We start from the raw sequence: 16,894 nt of genomic DNA, 5'->3' as shown, positions 1-16,894 counted from the left end.
AAGTACCAATCGCCTTTTAGGCGTCCTTTTTGTACTAACACGTCTACAATATCCGTCATTGCCTATATCTGGGTACTCGCTGTAATGTATGCACAAAGCCTTACCCAAGGACAAAGCGTCAGGACTAGAATTTTTCACGATCACAGCAGCACACCTGGCCACTGATCTCGCTTAACATTGCTTGACTTTTGTGACAAGACAACTATACATTGTATCGCTAAGCCTCCGAGCCACGCTTGATTTGATCCGAGCTTGTTTAATTTTTCTTAGGGCACCTTTTATCCTTGCCCACTCTTATCTGGATCGTTAGGTCTAATATAGATTGTAGGAAAGTAGTTTGCGAAAAACCAGCTTCTTATCCAAAGTATGGGGTTCTAGATAATTTAGCTGGTAGAGCGCTTTCTTCATACACAAAAGGGACCGAATTCGATCCCGATGCAGTCGAGATTTTGTCCCCCTGATCTCCCCTGTCCATCCAGCAGTGATTGGGTAGCTGGGTCTGTTAGATATGTCGGAAAGTATTTTGCGATAGACTAGCGTCCTATCCAAAAAAAACAGCAAGCAATTTCTATTGTCCGTTTCAAGTTATATAAACCGGGACAAACTCCTGCACTATGGGCCTTATCGCTCTGAAGGTATACTATCAAGAAACTGTCATAGTCCGTTTCATGTAATAAAACCCCAGATAATCTCCAGTTCCGTGGGAAAGGTGGGTCTTAAAGGCGACTTATTTTAACCTACAGATTGCTCAGTATCTTTTTAAAGTAAAGAACGCGGAGATAACAAATGAGATTGTTTGTGTATCAGTTTTATCTGCTAGATAGATAGTATCTAAATCTTGTGTTGCATTTTTATTGTGTTTTTTAATACCTTCTTTTAAGCTTATTTAGATTCAACGTGAAACGGGTATTCATCAAATATACGTGCTCAAAGCGCTCTACAGTGGATGACAAAAAAGCCAAAAGTGTAGGACGAGACAAGATGCCTATTAAGCGATACTGCAATTTTTCAACAGAGACACACACTGCTGTTAACGGCCAGTTACTCATTTTATACTTGAGTACGATGAGAGAATGTGAGTAAAGAGTTTTTTCCAAAGATTCAAGTATGCGCCGCTCCGAGCGGGATTCCAATGCTGGTTCTACAGCTCTGAAGGAGTGTGACGTGTACCCATTTGCAGGTCTAGTAGCCCAAATCGTTACGATCCTCATTGTTGTAATGGAGATACACTCTCAAACCGACACAAAATATTGTCCATTACAATAATATTAAACCTATCTGGCGCTGATATGACCTAAATGTGTTGCAAGCGCCGTAAAACCCTTTAAAAAAAAACAAAAAAAAAAAACAAAAACAAAACAACAAACAAACCTAGATAGCCCATAATTGGCTCCGGTTATCAGACCTGTAAATATTTTCACGTCGGGCGAGTGTCACACTACACGATCACATAGTCACACATGTAGGGGTGAGTTTGATGCGGAAAATTGATCCGTAGTTAAAAATTAGGCCGATATGAAACTCAGTTTAAATTCATATCTATTTTTCTGAGGAGAATAATAACAGTTTCTTGAATTAATCTCAACTGGTTTTTTGCTATAGTTCTTCTCATTTTAGTGCGGCTATGTAATCTTGTGGTATGACACTCGCTTTCAGGTCGGAAGGTCCTGGGTTCGAGCCTCGATCGGCGCATAGTTGAGTCCTTGGAAAAAACTCTCATTTTGTCTCACCTTACTCAGGTGTAAAATGAGTACCTGGCCGTTAACAGAAATGTCTCTGTCCGAAAAAATTGTAATATCGCCTAACCGCCTAACAGGCGTCATGCCCCGTACTACAAGTTAAGTGTTGCTTTCGGATCGGGAGGTCCTGGGTTCGAGCCTGGCTCTGCACATAGTTGAGTCATTGGAAAAGACTCTTTACTGACATTCTCTCACCGTACTCACGTGTAAAATGAGTACCTTGCCGATAACAGCAGTGTCTCGGTCCGGAAAAAAAATGTAATATCGCCTAACAGGCGTCATGTGTCGTTCTACATGTTTCATATTGCTGGTTGCTAGAGACCCTTTATAAAGCGCTTTGAGCACGTTTAGTGGATTTTGCGCTATATATAATCTCAATTATTTATATATTATTATATTTATTTGCAGATTTGATAACCCAATTCATTATATCTAGGCTTTTTTTTTTGTAATGGAAATAAAATGACGCAAAACATTGTCCATTACAACAATGTGAAACTAAGCAGATAATTTATGTTCGGATGTCAGACCTGCAAATATGTACCCGTTGAGTCCACCCCAAGCTCTACACTCTATAAAAATACACATCTTAACTTCTAACTTACCCTCTAAAAGACATTGTAGAAAATCCAACACTCATCCTATAGATAATCCATTTATGAAATACACAAAACTAGAAGTAAAACCATTTTTTTGTTGTTGCTAATGTCGAAGTAAAAAAAAATAATGGAAAAGCACCAAAGCACAAATTAATGTCCAGTTTTATTGTCATTAAAGACCCAATTCTGTGCTAAACGATTAATAACATGACATAAAGCAGCAGGTTATGCGTGGTTATCAAAGCCACGCCAAAACCATTATCGTTGACTTTGTATGTGTCATAATAGTCTATTGTTGCTGTACATTTTATAAACCTTTACTTTCCTCTTTCTTCACTCTTTGTTTTCTCCACTGTGCTCGAGTCATATCAATAGAGATAACTGCAGAATAATATTTTGAGAGGAAGATCAGCTATGTTACTTTGTTTACATTATAAATTAACCCAAACACAATTTTGCCCGTGGAGACTTAAGCAAGAGTTCCAAACGCCTAATGCCACAATGTGATCACCGATAGAACTCTTTCTCGTCTCGGCGATCAATAGGCTAAGTGCTGATTTAATGATTATACACACTGTTATTTTTTAAAAAGTAGTATGATCGAAAACGAGACAAAACAGTGATGCAAACAAAAAAAAAAAAAAAAAAAAAAAAAAAAAACTACAAAAGACAAAATGAAAAAACAAAAATAAAAAAAACAAACAGTCATCGACGCGGCACGCTCATTACTATTGGAGTCAACAGGAAGGATGGATGGCTGTGGTGTCTAAATACTAAACACTGCTAACCGTTCTTAACTTCCCCCAAGATTATTCCCATTGTTATCGAAACAATGCTCCGTGGCGCCGGATCGAACATTTTATCAATAACTGAACGTAGATATCGATGTATTTGAATGCAGAGTGTTGCCCGAATAGGAGAATATATGTTTGTCATGTTCACCTCAATACCCGCCTCGTCTATCCGAACTTTCTCTTTATCCAAAGCATGTGACATAGAGAGTCAATCTGGTATTCAGTTGAAATAGACAAAAAGGAAAAAAAATTGAGGAAAAAAAAGAGATTTAGATTTTTGAAATTTAAGAAACGAAATTCCTTGTCCTCATTGCAGGTTTTTATTTTGTATCGAATTTTAAGAGTTAACTTTGGGTTTTAAAAAGCAGGTCCATTCCTACGCGATGCTTGTAGGTTATAGGAGTGCTTGATAATTTTGGTTAGAGCATAATATAATATTGAAAATGAAAAATTGGCTATTATATACGAGTGATTCAAGAGTCTTTAATTTAATCTATACTCTCCAACAATTAAAGGTATGCATAGATTCCCAAATAACCGCATATCCGAATTGAGATACTTATAATATTTCAAGTGTTGGGCAGTTGGCTGAGTGTTTCATATTGTCAGCTTACTGACGACCACCCGTTTGCATTATCATTGCATGCGCTGGCTACTTGACTGCTGGACAAGCAGCAAACTTATACGTTATGCATGGACCCATTTGAAATCTCTTAGGATACTGAATCGAATAGCTTTGTCGTTTTTTAAATTTTTTTTTATTAATAACACTGATTGTTGGGATTTATAATTGGGGAGGGGGGATGAGATTGGTGATCTTTGAACTTTTTTATTGTCTCTCTGCATATATATATATATGAGTGTTAGTGGGTACTTGTAGGTACGAGAGTGCTCGATAATTTAGGTTGGAGCATATAGAAATAAATAAATTCACTCACGTATTTTTAAGCCAAAACGAACGTTTCAATGTCCTTCATTTCCTCAGTTGGCAATTGTCCGTAGAATCCTACGGACAAATGCAAACTGAGGAAATGAAGGACATTGAAACATTAGTTTTGGCTTAAAAATTCGTGAGTGAATTATATATATATATATATATATTATATATATATATATATATATGTGTGTGTGTGTGTATGTATATACGCAGCAGGCCTCTACATCAACACACTCAAACACAGTGGATATTCAGAACCCTTCGATTATAAACCCATAAACAATAAAGACCCAATTCATCTCAGCATAAAAAGTCAAGATCACGCAACATAAAGTGGTTCAACCCCCCCTCCCCCTCCCCCCCCCCCCCTTTCGAAAAAAAATGTCACAACTAATATCGGACAAAAATTTCTTAAACAGATAGACACCTTCTTTCCACATGACCACAGGCTACACAAAATACTGAATAGAAACACCATAAAGGTCAGCTACTCCTGCATAAACAACCTCGGAGACATAATTAAAGCACATAACAGACTTATCCCAAATGTTCACAACCAACAAAACGCCACACCAAGAAAGCAGTACAACTGCAGAAATAAAGACACTTGTCCGCTTCGGGGCAATTGCCTCGAATCGAACATAATATACAAAGCAACCGTCACACACAACAACACAAAGCAAGCAGAAAACTTACATCGGATTGACAGAGGGTCATTTCAAAACCCGATATAATCAACACACCTCGTCCTTCAGACACGACAATAAAAAAGAACACCCACAGCTCTAAGCGAACACGTCTGGAAAGTAAAAGATTCCAACACCAGCCATAACATCACATGGGGCATCATCTCAAAGCAAAAAAGCTATTTAGTAAAAACAAAAAGATGCAATCTCTGTCTGGAGGGAAAATTCCACATAGTTAAGAATCCACAAAAGGCTACACTAAACAGAAAATAAAGAAATATTTAACACGTGCCCACACAGAAGAAAAAAAATTTCTACTATTATCAGTCTGCTGCTCACCTCAATAACCTCACGCAAATATCATCTTCACCCCCTCCCCTTTTTTTTGCACACCTACATATACATGTAATTACAAACAAACATATAAGCACAAATTAGCACCGTATTAAACAACACAAATTATCTACAACATATTTCGCTGCCCAGAAGAAGCCATTTCATTGGCTGAAACAAATCTGTAGGCAAGAAATCTTTTTTAAAAGGTGAGATAATAGATATAATGTATATATGTGTGTGTGTGTCTGTGTGTGTGCGCGCGCGCGCGTGTGTGTATATATATCACTCCAGTTTGTTTTCTAGCACTTCTCAATACAAGATATAAAGGGTGTTTTTTATTACTACCCGATAAAGAAGTGAAATAGCATAAAAACCAGAAATGATAGAATCATCTTTTTTTTTTCAGTTTTCCATCTCTATTTAAGTTGGTTTGTGGTGAAAATTTCAGGAAGATGGTATAAGTTGTTACAATACAGCTTTTATATTTACGGGGAAATAAAGGCTCTTATGAACAGACATTTATATTGATTATTACACAATTGTAATGTGAAAAGTAACATAAATCGAGACGAATCTTTTGCGCCACCGACGATCAAAATCGGTCAGGCAATAAAGTCTCATCGGTGTGCGCAAGTGAATGTGGCAACAGGGCAACAGAAGCAGTTAACAAAATCAAATGATCGATCATAATGCGCGAGTATATTTTTATAAATAATCATTTAAGTCAACGGGTGATGAAATTGCCCTTTATTAAAAAAAGTGTGCCAGCCAGGTATTCTTATTTCGTGAGCAATAATTTAACACAGGCTGCTGTACGGAACAAATTTGACCCCCCCCCCCCCCCCCCGCCCTACTTTAAAAAAAAAAAAAGAATAATTGTCTTTCAATAAAGAAAATGAACGAAATCAGTATTGTCTGGAGGTGTAGAATGAAAGATTTTTCGCACTCTTGCGTTTGAAATTCGAACTTTCTTCCCAAGTCGCACTCGCAAACTCAAGCAGCGATTTGGGAACACGTCCAGAATTACAAAAAGCAAGAGTGCAAGAATCATAAATTGTAAAACAAAAACATGTTGCACAGCATGCGGTAACATTTGCGCACCGACTAAAACTCCTCTGTGGCAAAAGCATACAGCGAAATAATGACAGGCTTCTCTCTATTACATACCTATTATTACTGGCTTATTTTGATATAGGTAATAAAAGAGAACAACGGAGATCGGAGAATTATAGTCTTGTTATATATGGATCCCTGCTTGCAGCAGTGTACACTCAAATACAAGCAGAAAAAAAATTATTGGCAGCAAAATAAGATCGGCAATTGTGCTAAGGCGCCTTGTGGTCAGCCCGATGGGCACATATTTGCAAGTCTGATAAGCGAACGCAATTATGAACCTAGCTTTAACATTGTTGTAATGGAGAATATTTTGCGTTGGGTTGAGAGAAGTCTATATTCACGATAGCAATGGGCCCATAACAATTTGGGATACCAGACCTGCAACTAAGAAAACGTCAGGTCAACAACCCATAATTTTATAACTGTACACTAGATTTTGGCCGGAAAACTTAATTTTAAAAGATACAATAACAAAAAAAGAAAAAAAAAACCCAAAAATCCCCAAAAAACCCAACCAACCAGAATAATAAAAAAAATACACAACAACAACAACAACAACAACAACAACAACAACAAAACAAAATACAAAACAACCAAAAACAACCAAAAAGAAAAATCCAAAAGCCCGAACATATTTTTTAGAATTTTGGCAAGACAACTTACAGAAAACAAAGCTTTACAAATTTTGGTTAGAAAACATAAGAAACGCATTTATTACACTTTGGCGAGAAAACGTTTTAACTTTTTATGATCATATCAATAGATTTAGATGACTTCCGCCCTTTCAAAAATTCTGAACGCTGAGACTCTTTGGCGATTTATTGACAAATCGGGGATTATCTTGATCAATCGATTTATGGAGTAAAAAAAATAATTCTGACCAAGCTTATTTTTTATAAAGCGTGTTGTCAGTGTGCGTCGGTGAACATTATGGCCCACCAAAACAAAAGCGAGCAGGACAATGTCCGCCATTGGGCTACCAAATCCATTTTTACTTATTCATTATAATGCTTTGGTCTGTGCATTTTATCCCGTTGTTCAGGACATATTCATGGAGAAACCTACATCAATATTGAAGGTGTAGTCAATGGCACTATCACATTAAATTAATGTCATTCACGCGTCTATTAAACGATAGCTGCACTGCCCTGCACTGACAAAACATGTCGACTCAATTTTTTGCCCGATTTTGATTTTGGTATCTGGAACTCCCTTCCAAGACATGTCAAAGACAGATAAGGCAGATTTATTTAAAAAAAAACAAAACAAACAAACCTATTAGCACATTTGTTTTTAAAACATTATATTGTATTGTTATATTGCTTAGCTTCATGTTGTATGTTTGAGTGACTGATGTGAATGAAGAAAAATATATTTAAGAAATCAAGAATCCCATGAACACTTCCATGAATTGTCATCAGCGTTTTCGCGATGATAAGTCTCTTTCTCTTCTCTCTCTCTCTCTCTCTCTCTCTCTCTCTCTCTCTCTCTCTCTCTCTCGCTCTCACTTCCATCTGTATCTTGTATAGTTCTAACTATTAAATTTGATTTTAATTTCATTGTTTGATTGATTGATTTCATATATTAATACAGAAAAAAGCAAACAAACAGATCAAAGCCCAGTCAACAAATATTTCAAAGCTTAAAGTTCAAAGTTCAAAGTTATCTATCGATCGATCTATCTATCTATCTATCTATCTATCTATCTATCTATCTATCTATCTATCTATCTATCTATCTATCTATCTATCTATCTATCTATCTATCTATCTAGCTATCTATCTATCTATCTAGCTATCTATCTACCTCTTTTACAAACAAACAAACGCTCTTGCACACGCACTCACACACCTTTCATTCCTCCCTTACACCTCTCTCTCTCTCTCTCTCTCTCTCTCTCTCTCTTTCTCTCCCTTACTGTTTCATTTTCTCTTTATATTTCACACCTATCCATTCACATAGATAACTCTCACAATCTCTCCTGCCCTCCCACCCCCAACTCCCTGTTTTCTGTCTCCCTGTCTTCCCTTCCTTCTTTATTTCCTTCATTCTTTCCTTCTTTTCTCTTCTTTTCTCTTGTTTCTTCTCTTTTGTATCACACACACACACACACACACACACACACACACATACATACACACACACACACACAGAATCCATTTGGTTCCGGGCATATACCTAATTGTCTACATTAAATCAGAAATCCATCATGTTTTTAATCGACCATAAACATCAACTTCAAAGGGTTAAGTTTTTTCTCAGACTCAGGCCATTAAAATAATAAAACAATCATTAAATTAACGCTTTCTTTGTGATCGTTATTTACCCGACGGACTCTGGAAAAACACATATTTAAAAATTTGGCCAGAGAACTCGTCCTTCAAATATCAATCGACTTAAATGACCCTCATTTTGGTAAAAACTCAAGAAATCCAGGTTTGAGGGTTTTTGCAAAGACGAGGGTGGTTTAAATCGATCGATATTCAAAGGACGAGTTTTTTGGCCAAATTTTCAAATATAGAAAATCGATATTTTAAAAACAACATTAGTAATGTCAAGTGAAAGTTAAACAAAGACAATCAACACAATAGTATATTCAACACAATAGTAGCTGTATTAATTTAATAGTTCAGATAATATAACGATCTCTCGTATTCTGAAAATAACAAACACAATTTTATAATTTTGGCCAGAAAACTCGTTCGTCAAATTAGATATATCGATCAATTAAAACAACCATCATTTTGTCAAAATCTTTCAAACTTGGAACATCAAGAAAGTCTTCAAGGAAGTCCCAGGTTTTAGAGTTATTGACAAAATGAAGCTCATTTAATCAATCGAAATTTGAATGGCGAATTTTCTGACCAAAATTTTAGAAATGTGTTGTTTTTTTTCAAAGTACGGTAGAGATGACGTTTAAACAATTTGCAAATTAGAAAAATATGGAGAAAATATTATAAAATCTTTGCGCAAATATTGATATTGCATTTAAAGGATTTTTTTTATATCATAGGTTATAGTTATAGTTATAGTTATAGAACTTATTTGTTGTTTTCTTTTGCTCTTGAGCTTACATTGTCTACGACTAAACAGTTTGTCAATACTTGATTATTAAAAAAAAAGAAATTGATGGTCGACGGATCAAACCTCTGAAGTATCGATTTTCACGATTGGTGGATCAAACCTCTGAAGTCTACATACGAGCTTGGCGCACCATGTTTTATTTCATTTTTGGCGCATCAGACCTGTGTCTGACCCCAAAATAAAATAAAACACGGTGTGCAAAGCTCGAATGTAGACTTAAGCTTAAGAATTTTGATTTCCCGATCGTGAAAATCGAGACTTCAGAGGTTTGGTCGATTCATCACATTATAACTCACCCCATCAGAGTTGGTTTTTTTTTATGTCGGGTCAAATACAAGTAAAAATAGTGGATTTGATGTTAAAATTATCAACTCAGATGTGTAGGATTTTCTAGTTTTCCCTACTCGACCTGCTAAAGGTAAAAAACGGCAAAAGATGATTTTTGGCCTTTTACTAAATATTTCTTGTAAAATTAGTACTTGGTCTGTAAGAGAGTGTCTCCATCGAAAAATAAAATTATAATGTCGCCTTACAGGCATGGTGTCTCGTCCTATATGCCATGCGTTGCTGCTCGCTTGGGACACCTTGTAAAGCGTTTAAAGTTTAGTGGATATTCGGCTGAATAAAAGCTTAAGTATTCTTTTTAATGATTACGGAATATCATGAATATCGATAATGATAATGATAATGATGATGATGGTGATGATGATAGCAATAATGACAATGATGCTGATTGTGATGATGACGATATGATGATGATGATGATGATGACGACGACGACGACATGATGATGATGATGATGATGATGATGATGATGATGATGATGATGATGATGATGATGATGATGATGACACATAGCATTTGTAACGCGTATAACCATAAATATTCACAGATATTGCCTTGCCTTCAAAGACAGACTTATAAAGATTGCGCCATCTTAAAGGCACAATATTGAAATTCTAAAATTAATCAAAACCAATCATATCTTACTTTGTCTTGTTCCAAAGGGAGCCCTCCATAATTTGAAAAATATATTTCCTGTTTTGGAAGGAAGTCAACAACGAATTCCACTTAATCGACAACTTCAAGCACAGATTTTAATTAACGTCAACGGGGTTCTCAACCATTAATCCTTCCACACTCTGTGACGAATGGATTTTTATAGCTATCAATAAAGTTACATGCACTCATAGATATTTCTGTCTTGTGGCCGCCGACTTCAATCTGCAGCGACGATTTGAGAATTGATTTTTTACACCGAATTGAACACAGAAAAACAACTAAAAACTAAAAGTAAAGGAAATAAGACAAAATACGGAATTCTAGAAGAGTTGAAGATTTATTTCTAATTGAGGTGGGTCTAAGCCATTGATTGTTTTGAAATGAGACATTATGTTTCAACCGAACTTAATTGCAGGTCAAATTGTTATGGTCTCATTGTTGTAATAAAAATATATCTCAATCAACGTGTACATATATATATGCAGGTCTGACATCAAAACCCACTTATGGGCCTAGTTTAACATTGTTGTAAATGGGCAATATATTTCGTCATTTTTTTAGATTTCCATTACAACAATGAACCCATAAGGAATTTGGTTTTCAGACCTGCAAATAAGTGCACGTCGCTCTAAATCAAAGGTAAAATATTGTCCATCACAACGTTAAAACGAGCCCATAATTGGGCCAGGTTATCAGACCTGTAAATATGTTCATATCGTAATGTGATTTGATTTTTCAAAAACAAACGTTTTAATTCGAATAATTTTTAAATTCTAATTGTAATCCACCGTTCCAATCTGGTATTTAGTCACGGAGAATCAGATGATACATTTATAACAATTTAGAGGAGAAGGCTGCCGTATTGGGAAAAAAAAGCCAATTTAAAAAAGTTTTTGCTATAAAATTCGTCTTTCAAAGTTCAATCGATCTTGTGGAAAAACTCTCAAACTGGGGCTTCAATATGATCCTCATCTTGTCGAAGTACTTTCAAATCTGGGACTTGAAGTTCCAAATTTGAGTGGTTTTCGGCAAGATGTGGGCCATTTTAATTGAGCGATATTTGAAGGACACGTTTTCTGGCTAAAATTTTTTAATGTGTGATTTCAGAGTGCGGCAAGAATGGATGCAGTTATTAAACTGAAAAATAAATAAATAAAAAAAAAAAACAACAACAACAAAAAAACAACAAACAAACAGACAAACCAAAAGCCTCATAATAAATAATTCTGAAAATACTGACTACAAAGGTTTTTTTTAATTATCTATGTGTGATGATACCACTATCAGGTGATCCTCTCTTTTTTTTTCGCTTACGTCATCATCCGGTTATTTGTAGCCATCTCATCAAATCGGTATTATGGATTATGTGAATCAGACGTGAACTAAACATGGACTAGAACATTGCAATTATGGTCAACAATTTGGAAGTCGAGTGAAGTTAATATACTTGATTGCTTATAGTGAATATGATATGCCTCAAGATGTAATATATAATTAAATAGATAAATAAATAAATAGTTAAATGACAAATAAATAAATAAATGAATGAATGAATGAATGAATGAATAAATAAATAGATAAATAAATGAATAATAATAATATAAATAATTTGAAATCACGGTCCACAATTTGGGACCAGTGCAAAGTTGATATGCTGTATTGCATATAATGAATATGATATCTCAAAATGATACAAATACATATGTAAATAAATGAAAAAATAATGAATAGATGATAAATACGAGTAGCTTATAAAATGAATAGATATATAGGAAAGTGGTTTCAATGACGTCTTCATAAAGCTATGTCTCTAGTTTCATCCCTAATTACTTAAAATACTTCTTATCATTAATAATCTATTATTTATATATATAAACTGTGTAGAGGCACGTTTATGCCTAATTTAATTTGTAATGAACAAAAAAGAATATAACAGCTTTAAAAAAAAGAACAAAATACCACATTTTTAAAGCTGTTATATACATTTTTTTACAGTCCACCGCTTCTAGCAGCCTAGTATCACTTTAATTTGAATTACTTTACATTAGAAAGATCACATCTGAATTCAACTCATCACATATATCGAATCATCAATCTTTATCTACATCTACTATGAAGGTTAGCACTGAAATCATCTCAAATGGCGTCTTATACATCAAACTATCCCAAAATGTCTTTCACGTGAGACGGTATACATACACTATAACTTAAATGTTAAAAAAAACTACAATACTTCCAAATAACTCTTCGAAACAGTATTTGAATAAAATCACGTGATCTTGTCGCTTGTATATTTCACTCCTCGTGGAACAGAATCAATAATGCTAATAATGAAAAATATAATACCCACTCTTAGAGCAAACGTTTGTGTGATATTTGAACGCTGGAGACTTGAAACATTCAACTCATTGATTACTGATATCCACTCAAACTCAAAGAAACCGTGTATTATTGTAACATGCATCGTATTCCTCCCATCAATACCGCGAATCGAAACAGTGTATATATTATAGCCTCCTTTTCATCGAATACAAGTGAGTGCTATAAAATACCCCGGCTATTTATTCCTAAAACAAAATAACAACAAGACAAAAAAAATCCCCCAACTTGTTCTATATTACATCATTGATTTTATACCAGGAAAATCAAAAGGCTTTTCAAATTGCAGCACAAAACCAAAATCAATACGATATGAATAAAGGGAAAAGAACTTAATACAAGAAAGGCATACACGAGAAATGTTAAAAAAACTTTAGAGGAATCCATGTGGAATGTGCGTTGATTGAATAAGAGGAATGGAGAGACGTTTTTTTCTTCTTTTTATTGTTGATTCAATGAAGCGTTGAGCCATTGTCCAAGGGAATCCATTTCATATATAAAGGATTTGCTCGAAGGAGAGTCAAACTGAGCAATAAGCCACGTGGAATTATCTTTATTGTATCGTGGATTGTTATGGGCTGCGAATCGACTCTGCCCCAATCACTCGAATCTCAGCTACTAGAGATTACCATTCAAGATTGCTGGTGCTCAGAAAATCATTAAGTCAAATTTTTCCACTTTTTAAAGAAGTTCTTACCGTCATGAGCTGAATTGAAACTTAAACTTTATCTTAAACAGCTAATATTTCAAGTATTTTCTGAAATTGATGTCTACTTGAGGTCCACTGATAATAAAATAACAGGCTCAATGAGAGATCCAAGGGGAAATAATCCTAGATTTCTACGTAAAAAATGGATAAACTGTAGATAACGAGTTCTGTGATACCATTGTTGTGTTGCATTGAGACTTAAACCAGTTTGCACTTTGAGGATAAGACGAGTGTCAGAGAAATTATCCAAGAGAACAATTGAAGAGCACGCTTGAGTTAGAACATATTTAACTGTTTCCGTATCACGTGGAGCAGGTTTCACAATGGGTGAAATCATCGTGTACATATTTGCAGGTCCGATACCCCAAATTGTTATTGTCTCATTGTTTTTATGGTTATTAGTGGCATGAGTTTAATTTTTCGTTCTATTTACCATTTTTTCCCACTTTCATGTATGTTGTCATCAAATTGTGTGATTTATTGGCGAAAGCTTAAGATTGAATGAACTTTGAACTTTGAACTTTGTAATGGAAATACTTCCGAACCGACGCAAAGTATCCTCCATTACAACAATGCTAAATCAAGCTCGTAAACGCGTTCTGTCATCAGACCTGCAAATACATGCTCGTTGGGTAAAATGGATAGTGGGTAAGTCAAAATTTAAGAATTGGAACTAATGCTGCGGTGCTCTGAGAAAAAACAAAACACGAAACAATATAAAAAACAGGTATTTAAAAACGAATTCCCAGATTTCAATTTTTTAAAACAAAATGAGGGTCATTGAAATCGACGATATATTTGAAGGACGAGTTTTCTGGTCAAATTTTGTGACCCACCATCTCAAAGCGGTATTATATGAGGACTAACTAAATGTGCATCAACATGCGTAATAAGTATTTTTTTAAAGGTCGATAATCTAAATAACAAATACCGAAAAATTGATTATCGCAAAGTTTTAAAGGTCGGCGGATAAAACCTCTGAAGTCCTGATTTTCACGATCGGCGGATCAAAACTCTGAAGTCTACATACGGGCTTTGCGCACCCATCATTTGATGACATCCGCACCGTGTTTCTCTATCAACACCAAACCATTACAAACAAACATATGAACAAAAAAAACAACATAAAATAAAAAACAAATCAAAATAAAAAAATAGCTTCCACGCATACAAACAGTCTCCCAACCACACAAAACGCTCTCTCTCTCTCTCTCTCTCTCTCTCTCTCTCTCACACACACACACACACACACACACACACACACACAAAATAAGCAGAACAACCCCCCCCCCCCCACAAAAAAAAAATATAATAAAACCCAACCTCCCCCCACCCTCTCACACCCCCCCCCCCCTAAAACAAAAACAAAATAAAGATTTTTTTAAAAAAGAAAACTAAAAAAATAATCAGCAAACAAACAACAAACATATTAACACCCCCCCCCCCCCCCCTTTCCCCCAAATAAAACAAAAAGTAAAACACTCAACCAACCAACCAACCAAACAAATAAATAAACAAACCAAAAGAGAAAAAAAACAGCCCCCAAAACAACAGAAATTGTATAAATGGAAAGTACATGTACTATCCAAGACGTACGCGTACTGTTATCCACGAGCTATCATTATCTCACTCAATCCTAGAGATTTTTGCTACTTTTCAAAATTGGAAAAAATGTATTAAAAATGGGCATGTACATAGATAGTTTTCTTCAACTATCATTTCATGCATAAACTAAAAACATTAGCTTTGATACTACGCCTATAATTTGTCTCATAAAAATGTAATAAATAGACATGGGGTAAAAGTAACCCGGGTAAACTACGGATATAGTCGGTGTTAGGGTTGAGTGAGTGAATAAATACTTTTGTTAAAGAATAAATGGAAAGGCTTGACAAGGATTTTAAAATGATATGCAACATTGAAAGAACCCACGGGCTTTGGTAATGTCAACACTATTGAATTATATCTTTTATGCGTCTGCACTTAATGTATCTTAATTAATTTCGAAGCACGCATTCAAATCAAACAAAACTATCCAACGACATTGCAGCTATGTGGTCTTGTGGTATGACTCTCGCTTTCGGATAGGAAGGTCCTGGGTTCGAGCCACACTCGGCGCATAGTTGACTCCTTGGAAAAGGCTCTTTACTCACATTCTCTCGCTGTACTCGGGTGTAAAATAAGTATCTGGTCCTAAACAGTATTTCCTCCGTCGGAAAAAAATATGCAATATCGCCTAACAGGCACCATGTCCCGTTCTTCATGTTACATGTTGCTGTTGGCCAGGGACCCCTTGTAAAGCGCTTTGAGGACTTTTAGTTTATATTGCGCTATATAAAAGCTCAAGTTTTTAAAAATAGTTTTTTAAAGCTATAATATACAGACATAAATTGTGACCAATACCGTCAAAAGGGTAAAATACATATTATATCTCGCTGATCTAGCTGTTGAAAAATAGATTTGTAGTCAAACATGAGATTAGAGCTGCCGACAGCTCAATAGATAGAGCACTCGCTTCACACACAATTGGACTGAGATCGATTCCGGGTGAAGTCGAGATCTTTTTTTCGGAACCTCTTTGATCACCCAGCTGAGATTGGGTAGCTGAATCTGTTAGAGCTGGCCGAAAGTACTTTTGGGATTAATCAGAGTCCTATCAACAGAGTAGCAAGCAATTTCTAGTGTTCGTTACATGCTCTGAATAAGTATATCTATAATAAGATTGGGTTATTGAATAATACGCTGACGTACTCTGAAAAAACCCGTATTTTAAAATTTGGTCAACAACTCGTCCTTCAAATATCGATCGATTAAAAAAAAAATTGTTATTTTTTTAATTAAAAAAAAAAATTATTATTATTTCTTTTTGTTGAAGCCAATAACTTTAAGGCATAGTTTAATCCATGTGCCTCTATGTTTAATGTGTATGTATATATAAGAAGAAGATAAAAATAAACTGGCAAAATGACGACAAACATTGGATGTCTCTTATTCCTGAGGTTAATAAAACAATATCAATCGATTTAAATGACCCTCATCTAGGCAAACAAAAAATCTCTCAAACCTGGGACTTCGCGAGGTCCCAGGTTTGAGAGTGTTTTTTTTTTGTCAAGATGAATGTCATTTAAGTCGATCGATATTTGAAGGACGAGTTTCCTGGCCAAATTTTAAAATATGTTGTTTTTTTTCTCCAGAGTACTGCAGAATGAATAAAGTTTCTTAACCAGTTAATTAATGCCGTGCTCGAGAAAAACAAGTATTTAAAAAGTTGGCCAGAAAACTTGCCCTTGAAGTATCAATCGGTTAGAATGACCCTCAACTTGGCAAACACTCTCAAATCCAAGACCTCGCGAAGTCTTCTTTAAAGTCCTAGGTTTGAGAGTTATTACCAAGAGGAGGGTCATTTAAATCGATCGATATTTCAAATGCAAGTTTTCTGGCCAAATGTTTAAATACATGTCTTTCCAATTTACGGCAATTTACCGGTCTGATTGAAGTGGCAAAAAGTCACAC

General features: G+C 35.2%; 1 protein-coding gene across 14 annotated transcripts in view; it reads right to left on the bottom strand.

Moving 5' to 3' along the window:
- The window catches only part of LOC144962582 (leucine-rich repeat-containing protein 71-like), a 56,656-nt gene extending 44,201 nt beyond the window's left edge, over positions 1–12,455 (bottom strand). For 12 of the 14 annotated variants that reach the window (XM_078895642.1, XM_078895646.1, XM_078895654.1 and 9 more), the window contains exons 1-2: positions 12,337–12,455; positions 10,282–10,515 (exon numbers count right to left, since the gene is read on the bottom strand). In XM_078895642.1, coding sequence (XP_078751768.1) covers positions 10,282–10,310 — 29 coding nt within the window. In that variant the 5' untranslated portion in view covers positions 10,311–10,515; positions 12,337–12,455. Of the gene's footprint in view, positions 1–10,281; positions 10,516–12,336 lie in introns of those variants that run through there. The other 2 variants (XM_078895653.1, XM_078895665.1) reach the window with 2 other exon arrangements.
- Between the last annotated feature and the right edge of the window lie 4,439 nt (positions 12,456–16,894).

Source organism: Berghia stephanieae, chromosome 1, assembly GCF_034508935.2.
Source record: "Berghia stephanieae isolate SIO BIC M18660-M18661 chromosome 1, UCSD_Bste_1.3, whole genome shotgun sequence".
NCBI classification, from domain to species: Eukaryota; Metazoa; Mollusca; class Gastropoda; order Nudibranchia; family Aeolidiidae; genus Berghia; species Berghia stephanieae.
This window is presented reverse-complemented; position numbering and strand designations above follow the sequence as displayed.